General features: G+C 48.5%; 1 protein-coding gene across 3 annotated transcripts in view; it reads left to right on the forward strand.

Moving 5' to 3' along the window:
- Window positions 1-13,087, forward strand: part of TIPARP (TCDD inducible poly(ADP-ribose) polymerase) — a 90,148-nt gene that overhangs the window by 53,365 nt on the left and 23,696 nt on the right. Inside the window, exons 1-2 of one of the 3 annotated variants that reach the window (XM_055321339.1) lie at window positions 6,494-6,675; window positions 9,997-10,954. In XM_055321339.1, coding sequence (XP_055177314.1) covers window positions 10,038-10,954 — 917 coding nt within the window. In that variant the 5' untranslated portion in view covers window positions 6,494-6,675; window positions 9,997-10,037. Of the gene's footprint in view, window positions 1-6,493; window positions 6,676-8,145; window positions 8,608-9,996; window positions 10,955-13,087 lie in introns of those variants that run through there. The other 2 variants (XM_055321340.1, XM_055321338.1) reach the window with 2 other exon arrangements.

The raw sequence follows: 13,087 nt of genomic DNA on the forward strand, positions 1-13,087 counted from the left end.
GTTTGGCGCCTGCCTTTGGCCCAGGGCGCGATCCTGGAGACCCGGGATCGAATCCCACGTCGGGCTCCCGGTGCATGGAGCCTGCTTCTCCCTCTGCCTGTGTCTCTGCCTCTCTCTCTCTCATTCTATGTGACTATCATAAATAAATAAAAATTAAAAAAAATTAAAAAAAAAAGAAAATGAGTACTTGGACATAATTTATTTGCAGGGAATAGCTTTGTAACCAAACCTGTGCATATGCCCTAATTATATCCTCAAGATAAACTCACACCAGTAGAAATGCTATTAACTCAGATGGATATCTGAACATGATTTTCATCATCTTTAATTGGGAATTCACTTTTTCAAAAAGAAAATGGCTTTTTTTCTTCTTATTAAATGTAGGCGTACTACAAATACAAACAACGGAGTTTCTTAACATGCTAAAGAATAATAATTTTAAATACTTCAAGAAATCTGCTGCTGCTAATTCTCTCCTCTGACAATACGTAGTTGGGCTTAACTCGTCCTCATTATATAGTCTTAGCACTTTGCCTGTATACCACTATTTTAGCACTTACCACCCATAGTGTGTGTGTTTGTTTTCCTACTTGGCCACACCCCTGAAGTCCCCTTCCCCTCCTAGCATCCCCCCACATCTCAAGGGTTTTAAGACTATGAACGCTTAAAGCAACCATACCTAGGGAACATCTTTAAAGCGGAGAATCCCTTGCCCTCTGAGATTTGGATTCAGAAGGTCTAGGATGGGGCTGGAGAATCTTCAGCAGACTTCCAGAGGACATCTGGGCGGTCAGCTCACAGACTTTAAGAAACTGACAGAAAGTAGGAACTATCTTAGTCATCATTGCATAACCAGTGCCCAGCACATGCATACCCGATATATGTGTACTAAGTCAGCTGAATGAATGATCCAGAAAAGATCCAGGGACTTCTATGAGGAAATCATTTTGTATAGATCCAAAACCAGTTAGATCAAATAACACTTTATATACTGTAGGAATTACTCAACAGGTCCAAAACTGAAAGGGAATTGAAGAGCATACTTGATTGTCATGCATCCTGTGAGGAGAACAGCCCAGCAGATGATTAGGCAGATGACAAATGAAAATCTTAAAACAAAATACCTTGTGATCTGGTATAAACATTTTAGAACTCATGCTATTCATATTTTAGCTATTTTCTGCTAGGCCTTATATTTTCATCTTTCCCAAACAGAGGTACCTTACTGCTTATCAAAGATGGGAAAAAAAAAAAGGTTTCAAGAAAAAGGAGATTACAAAGGAGAAATATTTTTAAAACTTGGAAATGGTCCTTAAAGTGAATATTCTATCACTTTATGAAAATATGAATGTGAAGTGCACATTTATCGACGCATATTCATGCCTGATTCTGAACCTACCTCTGAGCTTTGAATTAATTCACCCTTAATTTGTGCTGATTAAATTCCCTACCTTTAATTGCTCTGACATGTTCTCTAGCAGCATTTCCCAGTCTTTTCCCATCAACACCATATTTAAAACCCACTTGAAGTAAATAAATTTCAGCCAAAATCATTTCTTGCTCTAGAGTTCCAAGAGTGGAGCACTCCCTCAAAGGAAAATAGGAAATCTTTCTTTAGGTTAGTTTTAGAGGTTGACCCATTAATAACATCAACACAAATTTTTCAATAATAGATTTTAGGTGTAAAAACAATAGTAATTCAGGTGCTTAAGTAATAAGTTTGACTTTTCTTCCACTATGAATGTAACAAATACACGCACATGTGAATTCCTTTTGAGTTAAAGAATAAGTTGTTTTTATATATATAGTCAGAAGGCATTATAGTCTGGACTTAGCACTCACAGATAAGGAATTGTCAGTCTGCCATTTATGCAAGTTCATTGTGTTCTCCATGTAACCTCAGTATAGCATTGCTAAGAGCTAAGGCCTCTGTTTTCAAATCTTGGGTCTTTCATTGTGCTGAGTCACATTAGTCACAGTTTCCTTCTTGGGGTGGTAACCAGAAATCATTATCCTTCTACCAGAAGAATGTTGGGGAATTAACTATTACTAATAGTTGTGAAAACAGAAAGCAACAGATATTGATACTAATACTTCATTGCATGTATTATGTTCATGAAAATGGAAGGTCTTGGATCATGTGAAATTTGAGGTAAGTAGACTTGGCTTTTATATGAATAAATTGTTCATTGAAAGTACTACTAAACTGATCAGCCATGCCAATGTAAAACCAGCAGACAAGGATGACAGAAGTTAGCAATAAAAGGAATACATGGAAAGGAAATTAGTATGTTTTAATCCTATAAATATATTTAAAAAGAATTTAGGGCAGCCCGGGTGGCTCAGCGGTTTAGCACCGCCTTCGGCCCAGGGTGTGATCCTGGAGACCCGGGACCATCGAGTCCCATGTTAGGCTCCCTGCGTGAAGCCTGCTTCTCCCTCTGCCTGTGTCTCTGCTTCTCTCTGTGTCTCTCATGAATAAATAAATACAATCTTTTTTAAAAAAATTTAATGGCCTAGGGCCATATATAGAAAGTGTACATCTACATATGCCATATATGTTGCAGGTATAGATTTGTGCCTTTTGTGGTTTTAAAGAGTATTCAGAGAGGAGCCACTTATTCATATAGGTTTACTTACAATATTTAATCCAAGTACTTGAATGTGGTAGATACTCGGTGAACAAAAAATTTTTTAAGTGAATTGAGAAGTTCTATGGCAAGGAACCAGTGAAGTAAAACTTTTTATAGTTACTTGGAATATTAAATGACTATTTATTTAAATGACTGTGCTAACATGGAAGGCTGCTTGTAATGAAGGGTTAAACAAAATATGAATTCGCAGTAATGTCATAATGACGGGGGAGGGAACCTCTGAATAAAATAAGATGAAACACAACGATAGCAAAATGTTAAAATGGGACTTTAGAAGGTTCAACTATGGGTATTTTAAAAAAAGGTTTATATATTTTAGACAAAGAGAGTGTACGTGCACGTGCAGAGGGAGGGGCAGAGGGAAACAAGACAAGCAGACTCCCCACTCAGCGGGAAGCCTGATGTGGGGCCTCATCCCAGGACTCTGAGATCATGACTTGAGTGAAATCAAGTCAGATGCTTAACCAACTGAGCCACCCAGGTGCCTCCAACTAAGGGTATTCTTATCTTTCTACTTTCTATTTTTTCCTTTAATACACATGTATTTCATAATCGTATAATTTGGTATACCTGTGAAATTGGCAGGAAATGTTACAGGACTTGATGTGTTACTTTGTGACAGCTCTTTCATTTCTGACATATGGTCATGTTGCTAACTAACCAGTCGAGTTTGCAAGCAAGATGACTAGAAGATAATATCATAGTATTAGCTAAGAACACGTTTAGCTACGTATAACAGAAAACAGGCTAACCAAATTGGGGTTACAATGAGTTGAGGTGTGGCCAGTCTAGGACTACTTCCTGCAGCAGCTTCAAGATACCATAAATGACTCAGACTCCTACCTTTCTGCTCCAGAATCCTTAGCTTGTGGGTCCTATCTTCATATTTCCCACATCATGTTCACTTTCATTTTTGTCATGAGGCTCCATGTCCATCCTTATATTAGTATTCTAAGAGGAAGAAGAAGAAATGGAAAGTATATCTATATATATTAAGGAAAAGAAATGTCTTCCTAGAAATCTTCATCCTATGCCTAGAACTATATGCATGGCCACTCATAAGTATATGGGATCTAGGAAAATGATTTTTTTTTTTTTGGCTAGGCACATTGCTAGCCCTCCTCTCTCCCCTCTAAAAGTTATCAGGCAAATAAATAAATAAATAAATAAATAAATAAATAAATAAATAAATAAATAAATAAATAAATGTTATCAGGCTTTTTCTGAGGGGAAAAAAAGGAGCAATATGTAGTATCTGCTGCCCCTTTTCATAAAAGGAATACATTCATCTCCCCCTCATCCCTGCAAGAGAAACAATTTCAAAGTCTCATCCAGTTACTGTAATGAGCTCAGAGTCCAGGATCCAGAAGTTCCAACGATATGGAGTACTCCCAATCAATCGTGTGGCTCTTCATGCTCCGGCAACTAACTTTTAAAGAAAAGTTATTTGCCTCAATACTCCTAAAATAAGTAACAGTAGATAGACAAGGTACAGGATGTTGATAAAAGTCCCATTTAGGAAAGGGTAAATGGGAAACACACAGTGGTCATTACAGAACATCTCCAATCCTGTTGGATAACTGTTGCAAGAAATCTATGCCCTTGGTCAGCTCATCAGTCAGTTCCTGATTCGGTTCTGTAGGAGGACCTTCCTATTCCATTTCTTCCAGGGGTCCTCTTGGACTGTTCCTTCTTGGAACCTGGATATTACAATGCTGCAAGGAAGCCCAAATTAGCCATGAGGAGAAGCCTTGTAGAGAAAAACTAGGGAACCCAGCCAGTAGCCAGAGACATACGGCCCTAGTTGAGCCACCAGGCCCAGCCGTTTAGGGCACTCCAGGCGAAGCAATAAGCATCCCCAAGTCCAGATGAGCCACATGCACCACGACCTGGCTTAATTCCTAAACCAGAGAATCCAGAATCGTGAGCAAGTAAGAATTGCTGTTTTAGGTCACTAAGTTTTGGGGTGGTTTGTACCCAGCAATAAAGTAACTGAGTTATGGGACACCTGGGTGGCTTAATGGTGGAGTGCCTGCCTTCGGCCCAGGGTGCGATCCTGGAGACCTGGGTTCCAGTCCCACATCAGGCTTCCTACATGGGGCCTGCTTCTCCCTCTACCTGTCTGTTGGCCTCTCTCTGTGTCTCTCATGAATGAATAAATAAAACTCTAAAAAAAAAATCTTAAAAAAAATAAATGAGGCATTTCTAAAAGAATAAATAATGTGTAATTTAACGGGTGGGAGAGAACAGAATTAAAAACACTTAATCCGAAAGAAAGCGTGAAGTGTAAGGACCATAGAACAGATGAGACAAAGAGCAAACAGCCAAATGCTACTTTTTGAACTTAGATGCTCGCTTCTAGGGCAGCCCGGGTGGCTCAGCGGTTTAGCACCTGCCTCCAGCCCAGGGCGTGATCCTGGAGTCCCGGGATCGAGTCCCACGTCGGGCTCCCTGCGTGGAGCCTGCTTCTCCCTCTGCCTGTGTCTCTACCTCTCTCTCTCTCTCTCTGTGTGTGTGTGTCTCTCATGAATAAACAAATAAAATCTCAAAAAAAAAAAAAAGCAAACAAGAAGGAAACGTGTTTCTAGGTAACTCCGTGTGTATGAGCAGGCGCAGACCAAGACGCTGCCTTAAGACAGTTTTTAAGCCTGAAAATTCTATGTTTACCTAGGGGCGTCGGAATTGTGTCCGTGTCCTTCGTAGCTTCGCTGAACGGCCTGACTTGATGCCGCGTGGAGCGCGCCTGCCGGGGGAGGCACCGCCCTTAATCCACTTCTTGTTGGCGTCGTGTGGTTTAGAAGCGCGTGAGAGGACTGGAGACCCGTTATCTCCAGCCCTACTGCTGCTTAGCTCTTTATGGAGGCGTTCCTGTGTGTGTTTGTTTGTTTTTTTTTTTTTTTTGTTGTTGTTGTTGGTTTTTGTTTTTTTGTTTTTGTTTTTGTCTTTGTTTTTAAGGATAATAGTCGTCTTTTTCAGCCCAGGAAGCCTCCGAGCTCAGTCAGACTTGAGGCCGCGGGCGGAGAGCAGCTCTTGGCAAGCCGCGTGCGCGTCTCTGTCCACGACTAACCGCCATCCCGGGCCCTTCTCCCCCGACACAGCGGGATCCACGAGCTGCACGCAGGGCTTTCCCCGCACCACCGGAAGCCTATCCGAGGACTCACCGCCCGAGACCTTCGTCGGCCCAGAAACTACGGCAAACTCGCGCGGGGTGCGCGCCGGAAGGAAGGGGGAGTCCGTGGCGCTCCGCGGGGCGGCGGCTGCCGGGGCGTCGCCGGGTCCCCGCCGCGTGCCGGGCCTTCCCTCGCGGCGCGTCAGGCAGCGGGCGGGCGACCCCGTCTGGCCGCGGCGACCGTAGCAGCCGTCCGGCTCCCGTCGGGGTCCCGCGGCGCCGAGGCCGGGAAGGCCGGCCGCACGGAAACGGCTCGCGCCGTCCCGCATCCCGTCCCGGAGCCCCTCAGTCAGTCAGGCGGCGCCGGCCCCACGCGGCGCACACCGCCGCTCCTCACAGCCGCGCGACCGGCCCCCTCCACCCCCGCACAGCGCGCGTGCGCGTGCGCGTGCGCGCGCGGGGGGGGACACGCCCCCTCGCGGGAGCACGCGGCCGCCGCACGCACGCACGCTCCGCGCGCCTCCCCGCGCCGGGAGCGAGCGCGCACGCGCACGCGCACGCGCACGCGGGGCGGGCCTCCCTCGCTCCGCCCGCCCCGCCCTCCCTGGCGGCGCCCACTGAGCGCGCGGCCCTCTCACCCCACCCCTCTCCCCCGCGGCCCAGGCTCCGCCTCCGCGACGGGGCAGCCGAGAGGAGGCGACCGGAAGCCACTTTAAAGCGGAGCTCGGGGTGACAGGCGAGCGAGCCGGAGCGGGGAGTGCGGCCGCTGCTCTCTGCGCTCCCGGCGGCGGAATGGCCCGCGCGCTGCCCGCCGCGGCCCCGGCCTGACCGTCGGACGCCCGAGCCCGCTCTCCGCGCGGACGCTGCCGGCGCCCCGGCTCCGCGGTCCGCGCTCCCCGGCGGCGCCATCAGGTGAGGGCGGCGGGCGGCGGGCGGCGGGCGGCGGGGGGCGGCAGACCCGGCCGGGATGGCGGGCGGGGGCGCCGGCCTCGCGGCCTCCGGGGCTCCGCGCTGCGCGGCGTCCGTGCTCCCGCCGGCTCCCTCGGGCCCGCCAGCCCGGGACGGGGCGGCCTGCACCCCCGGAGCCCTCGCGGCCGCGGGCAGGTGTAGGATCGGAAGGCGGCGGCGGCGGCGGCGGCGGTGGTGGCGGCGGCGGTGGCGGCGGCCCGCGGGCGGACCCCGACCGACCCCGCGCGCTCGGCGGCGCCGCAGCCCACAACTTCGCGGGCGGTTCTCACGTCAACTTCGCGGGCGCACGAGCGCGCGCCGGCCTCGCCCCCCGCCCCCCGCCCCCCGCCCCGCGGCGCCGGCCGCCCGGTGCCCGCGAGCGTCCGAGCCCCGCGGGACGAGCCCCCGGGCAAGGTCGGCCGGGAGGCGGGGACGGGCGAGCTGGAGAGGCGGCCCGAGCGGCTTCCGCGGAGGAGGGGCCCCGACGGGGTCGGGACGGCGCGCGCGGGATGCTCGGGGACGCGGGGTCGGCCGGGCCGGGCCGGGCGGCGCCGCCTCCGCGCTGCGCGGAGCTGCCGGCGGCCCGGGGGGCGGGGCTGCGGCGCCCGCGGCGGCCGGCAGGAGGCGTCCCTCGGACCCGGGCTCGGCGGCGGGGGGCGGCGGGGCTGCGGAGTCCGCCCCGGGCGGTCTCGGGGCGCGGGGCCCGGGGGAGCCCGGGGGAGCCCGGGGGGGGGGGCACCGCGCGGGGCCTGCGGGAGCGCGGAGTTTGCGGCGGGCGGTTGCGGGGCGGGGGTCGGCGGAGCGCGGAGTTTGCACCGAGTGGTTCGGTGCGCGGGGGCCGGGGGAGCCCGGGGGGGGGGCACCGCGCGGGGCCTGCGGGAGCGCGGAGTTTGCGGCGGGCGGTTGCGGGGCGGGGGTCGGCGGAGCGCGGAGTTTGCACCGAGTGGTTCGGTGCGCGGGGGCCGGGGGAGCCCGGGGGAGCCCGGGGGGGGGCACCGCGCGGGGCCTGCGGGAGCGCGGAGTTTGCGGCGGGCATCACGCGGCGAGGGGCGGAGCGGTAGGTCGCCGGCTGCGGGGGGCCCCAGCCCGGAGGAAGTGTCCCTCGGATCTTTATTTTTCTGTTATGCAAACTAATTGAGGAACAAGCCCTAGTGACTTCCCCGCCGCAGCCACCCCTTAGTGCTCTGCCTCCTCCTCGGTCTTACTTCCGAGCGGGTCGGAGGGCAGTAGCCTCAGGGTGACAGGAAAAGGGCGAGCGTGCGCGCACACAGCCGAAGACACGAAACGGCTGCAGAGTCTCTGACCCTGGCTCGGAGGGGGCGGGGCGGGGTGGCGTGCGGGCGAGGGCGAGGGCGAGGGCGAGGGCGAGCACGCACGCGGGGGGAGGCGCGGGCGGGCTCGGTGTGGTGGAGAGAGGGAATGCCACCGTCCGTGCCAGGTGTGCCTGGAGGCCGGAGCAGCGAGTGACGGATGATAACGCCTGGCTTGGCCGCCTTCCAGCTGGTTCATGTCTTCTGTCAAGTCCCTCCTCCGCGGAGCTTTCCCCGCGGTGCCAGCTCACGCTGAACCCTTGCTGCCTCCTCCTGCACCCACCTGTGCACCAGCACCTGGCCGTGTGCGGTCGAGCCGTGAAAGGCGCCTGGGAGCTTTCCGATTTTGCACGGCTGCTAGGAGCCTGTCTCTTTGGTTCTGGTGACTCTCGGCTTTTTCTTTTCTCCAGCTTGTTGTAAGGGTGCAGCGTGTGATACGAATAACGCAAAGCACGTGTTCATCAGCTGTTGGTTCTGGTCACCAGCAGGCTGCTAGGAGTTAAGTTCCGGGGGAGTCAAAAAGTTACCGGTGGCTTCCTCCTGGGTTGGCTTCCCTGCACGGCCCCCGCCCTGGCCTTGTTCAAGGGTGAGCAGTCCCGTGTTTTGTGTATTTCTCTGAGTTTGATCGTTATGGACTTTTTAATACGTAGATCCGTGAATCTCTCCAATACTCATTTTTCTGGGGAGCCCCGTTTTAGCGTTTCGTTGTTGACCCGTGAAGGCTAACAGAACTAGTCCTTTAACTAGTGCTTTTTCTTCAGTGATTCAGTTGAAAAAAATATGGAGCACCTACCGCGTGCTTTGTGCTAGGCGTGGATGGTGCTGATCGCCTGGGATGAGTGTTTGAGGAAGTCATGGACCCTTGCATCAATGATGCCTTTTTCTTTTTAGTCAGTTGGCCAAGACAGAAGATTAATTGCTCATCACCAGCTCTTCCACCTCACACAAGGCTCATTAAATATTTTCAGAATTGGTTAATGAATGTTAGGTTGTGGAGGAGACAGACACTATTTGTCCTTCTACAAAGTTTTCTGTATTCTGGGTTTTCTAAGGGGTCTTATGCTCTGAAGAGAGCACACTTTTGGTCTCAGTTCATTAAGAATCTGGCATTTAGGGTGTGTTTTATATTCTTGTATTTTCCTGTGATATGGCTTCACTTCCCTTAAGAGATAAAATCATATATGTAACTTTTCTGAAGATAAGGGGGAGGCCCTTCCTGAATTATGTAGTTGTGTTTGGTTTCCAAAGCAGTGTATAGTGGTTGCTGCTGGTGTAGCTTCTGTTGCTAAACAAGCGACTGGAGGAGTATTCTTCCTCCAGCAGTGATGATGTTTTGGGGATTGTAAAAGTAGATCCTTAACATCCTGGGGGGATATATTGGAATTGAGAAATGCTTCAGTATGCTCCTGGCTTTCTCTCCTATAACATCTCAGTTGTGAGCCCCTGTTTCTTGAGTATATCCTCGTGCTTTAAATTCACTCACTATTTAACTTTGAAGTTTATCCTTCAGTTGATGGACTTTTTTTTTTTTTTTAAATACAGTTTTTGTCACCTCGTGGGATAGGTGATAAGGAAACTGTGAAGAGAACCACAAAGTAGAGATGTGGCTTCCCTGTTGTCATCTGTTAGCCACACCTATTTCTACCCCTCACCCTCCACCACACCCTAGATTTAGTAAAAATTCATACCTCAGCAGAATTACCAATCGTATGTTGTGCACAAATGAATGTCAAGAGCCTTTTGAAAGATACTATATCTTTACCTTTACCTGCTGTGGGCTTTTGAATAGCCTTGGCTGCTTGGGAGCCTTAATTTCTCAATAAAACTTAAAATTGACTCATAAAGATGAAATACGGTATAAAAGGAGTGACTTCAGGGACTTAGTCACAGACTAAAGCAAAACATTTTGATGAATGAATGGGATCCAGTTGTTGTCAGCTTGTAAATGATCATCTTTCCTTTCCTTTCCTGGTAGGATTTTTAGACTCTGAGGAGCAATTGGAGCTAATCCACATCATGGAAATGGAAACCACCGAACCTGAGCCAGACTGTGTAGTGCAGCCTCCCTCTCCTCCTGATGATTTTTCATGCCAAATGAGACTCTCTGAGAAGATCACTCCCTTGAAGACTTGTTTTAAGAAAAAGGAGCAGAAGAGATTGGGAACCGGAACCCTAAGGTCTCTGAGGCCAATTTTAAATACTTTGCTAGAATCTGGTTCACTTGATGGTGTTTTTAGATCTAGAAACCAGAGTGCAGATGAGAGCAGCTTACATGAACCTATAGTGAAAAAACCCCTGGAAATCAGTCCGTCATGTCCACCAACAGAAAACAGTATGTCTGTCCTGATTCCTGATGGGACAAATGTTGGGGGCCAAATACCAGAAGCCCATCCTTCCACTGATGCTCCAGAACAAGTGGTTCCAATCCAGGATCACAGCTTTCCACCGGAAACTCTCAGTGGGACGGTGGCAGATTCTACAGCAGGGCACTTCCAGACTGACCTTTTGCATCCAGTTTCAACTGATGTTCCTGCTAGTCCTGACTGCATAGGCAAAGTCATGGATTACATTCCAGGGGTTTTCCAAGACAACAATTTTACAATCCAGTACATTTTGGACACCAGTGATAAGTTGAGTACTGAGCTCTTTCAGGACAAAAGTGAAGAGGCTTCCCTTGACCTTGTGTTTGAGCTGGTGAACCAGCTACAGTACCACACTCACCAAGAGAACGGAATTGAAATTTGCATGGACTTTTTGCAAGGCACTTGTATTTATGGCAGGGATTGTTTGAAACATCACACGGTCTTGCCATATCATTGGCAGATCAAGAGGACAACTACTCAAAAGTGGCAGAGTGTATCCACTGATTCCCAGGAGCACTTGGAAAGATTTTACTGTAACCCAGAGAATGACAGAATGAGAATGAAATATGGGTATGTATCTATAACTACTTTAAAGCTGTTGTTAATCCTGTAGAGAAGGTCAGGAAGCTAAATGCTTCTTAGTAGGGTGGTTTCTTTCAGTAGTAACTTAACAGGTTTTACTCTTTTGGCTGTATGCTATCCTGATTTTTCATGTTGTCTGAATGCAGACTATTTACCTAATGAAACAATGAAGGTTTCATGATTTGAACAATTCAGATGTCACTCTGTTCAACATGTGTGTGCCTAAGAAGTTGCATATACATTGAATGTTGTGAGTCAGATACTGTTTTAATGGCATGAGAGTTTGCTTTTGAAAGAAAATCCAGGGGATCCCTGGGTGGCTCAGAGGTTTAGCGCCTGCCTTCAGCCCAGGGCTTGATCCTGGAGACCCGGGATCGAGTCCCACATCGGGCTCCCTGCATGGAGCCTGCTTCTCCCTCTGCCTGTGTCTCTGCCCCTCTCTCTCTCTCTCTCTCTCTCTCTCTCTCTCTCTCTCTCTGTCTCATGAATAAATAAATAAAATCTTAAAAAAAAAAAAAAAAGAAAGAAAGAAAATCCAAGGTTAATCTTAAGGTAGTATAAATAATGAACCAAATTTATCTAATTTTAAAGTTTCGCATAGGTGAGTAGCTGCTGTTTTTTTATGGGGGAATAGTGTCATTTAGAGATTTTTGTGGCTTTCTTTCCATTTTGAATGGTACAGGTTTTTTGTGAACTTCTTCCCAAACTTCTGAATCATGCCCAAACATGTTGAATTTCTTTTAGTTTCCTTCAGGCTTCTTACCATTAAGTTTATTACTCTATTTTTCTTATAGATAAAATTGTCCTACAGTACAGGCTATTTTCTTCAACCTGAATAATGATCTGTAGGGAAAATTCATGTTAAGGTATGTTTACCATTTACATGAAAACCAGTTATCCTCAAGTTTTTGTATGCAAGGCATGCAAATATATTTGGTTCTTTCAGTGTGGATGTCCAAGCAATATTCACTCATAGGGAACTGAAATTTCCACATCTGAATTCCTATTTGAATATAAAAATGAAGAGGAAAATATTTGCTACGTGTGAAGTTGCTAATGTAATAACAGCAATAGAGTAAGCATTACTCTTATGTTTCTAGTTGTTTCTCCTGTAGTACAGGAGTTAAAATATGTGATATTAATAGTTATTTGTCTACAACCAAAAGAAAGGATTAAAATGATATGAAGGGAGAACATATCTGTCCATGCTCCCTGACTTGGGAAACAATGAGGGCACTCTGACAGCTTCACAGATGATGAATGGCCTGATGTAGTATTGAAAGGCATGACCCATTGGAAGGAAAAATATACGGAGTCTCCTAACCCATAAGTCCAAGAGAAACTTTTTTTCTTTTAGATTTATTTATTTGAGAGAGAGGGAGAGCGTTACACTCACATGCACGCACGTAAAAGAGGGGGAGGAGCAGAGGGAGAGTGAGTCTTCAGCCGACTCCCTGCTGAACCATTGGGACTCCATCTCCTGATCTCATGTCCCTGATCATGACCTGAGCTGAGACCAGGAGTCCAGCACTTAACCAACTGTGCCATCCAGACACGCCCAACAGAAACACTTTGTTAAGTCCTCTTTGTTCATTGTTCACAGATAACTTCACAGTGTAACCCAAGTGTCTGGAGAGTCAACAATCAATTGATGTCAGTAAACCACTTCTAAGTTGTCTAGTTTCGTTAGTCTTGGTGTTAACCTTCTGTGTTCAGCATAGTGCCAGGTAGGGCATTGTTTGTTGGCATTGTAGAACCAGGTTTTTGTTTTGTTCTTTTTTAAAACTTGCTCCCTTTTAGTATGAGGTAAGTGGTTTTCTCTTAATATTGCATTATTTCAGTTAGGTAGTACACAGATTTGTGTATCTTTTTAACAACTTAATTATCATGAGACTAGAACTTTGCGGTCTTGTGTTTCAAAAGGGATGCATGGAAGGTTGAGAAACAATATAAGGCCCAAGTTTAAGGCATTATTATGTAGAAGCCCCTTGGGATAAAAGTAAGATAATTTCAAGAATGTAGCTTTCCTGGGGCTCCTGGGTGGCTCAGTTAAGCATCTGAATCTTGGTTTCTGCTCAGGGTCATGATCTCAGGGTTGTGGGATCAAGCCCTGAATTGGGC

Source organism: Nyctereutes procyonoides, unplaced genomic scaffold, assembly GCF_905146905.1.
Source record: "Nyctereutes procyonoides isolate TBG_1078 unplaced genomic scaffold, NYPRO_anot_genome, whole genome shotgun sequence".
Taxonomy (NCBI): Eukaryota; Metazoa; Chordata; class Mammalia; order Carnivora; family Canidae; genus Nyctereutes; species Nyctereutes procyonoides.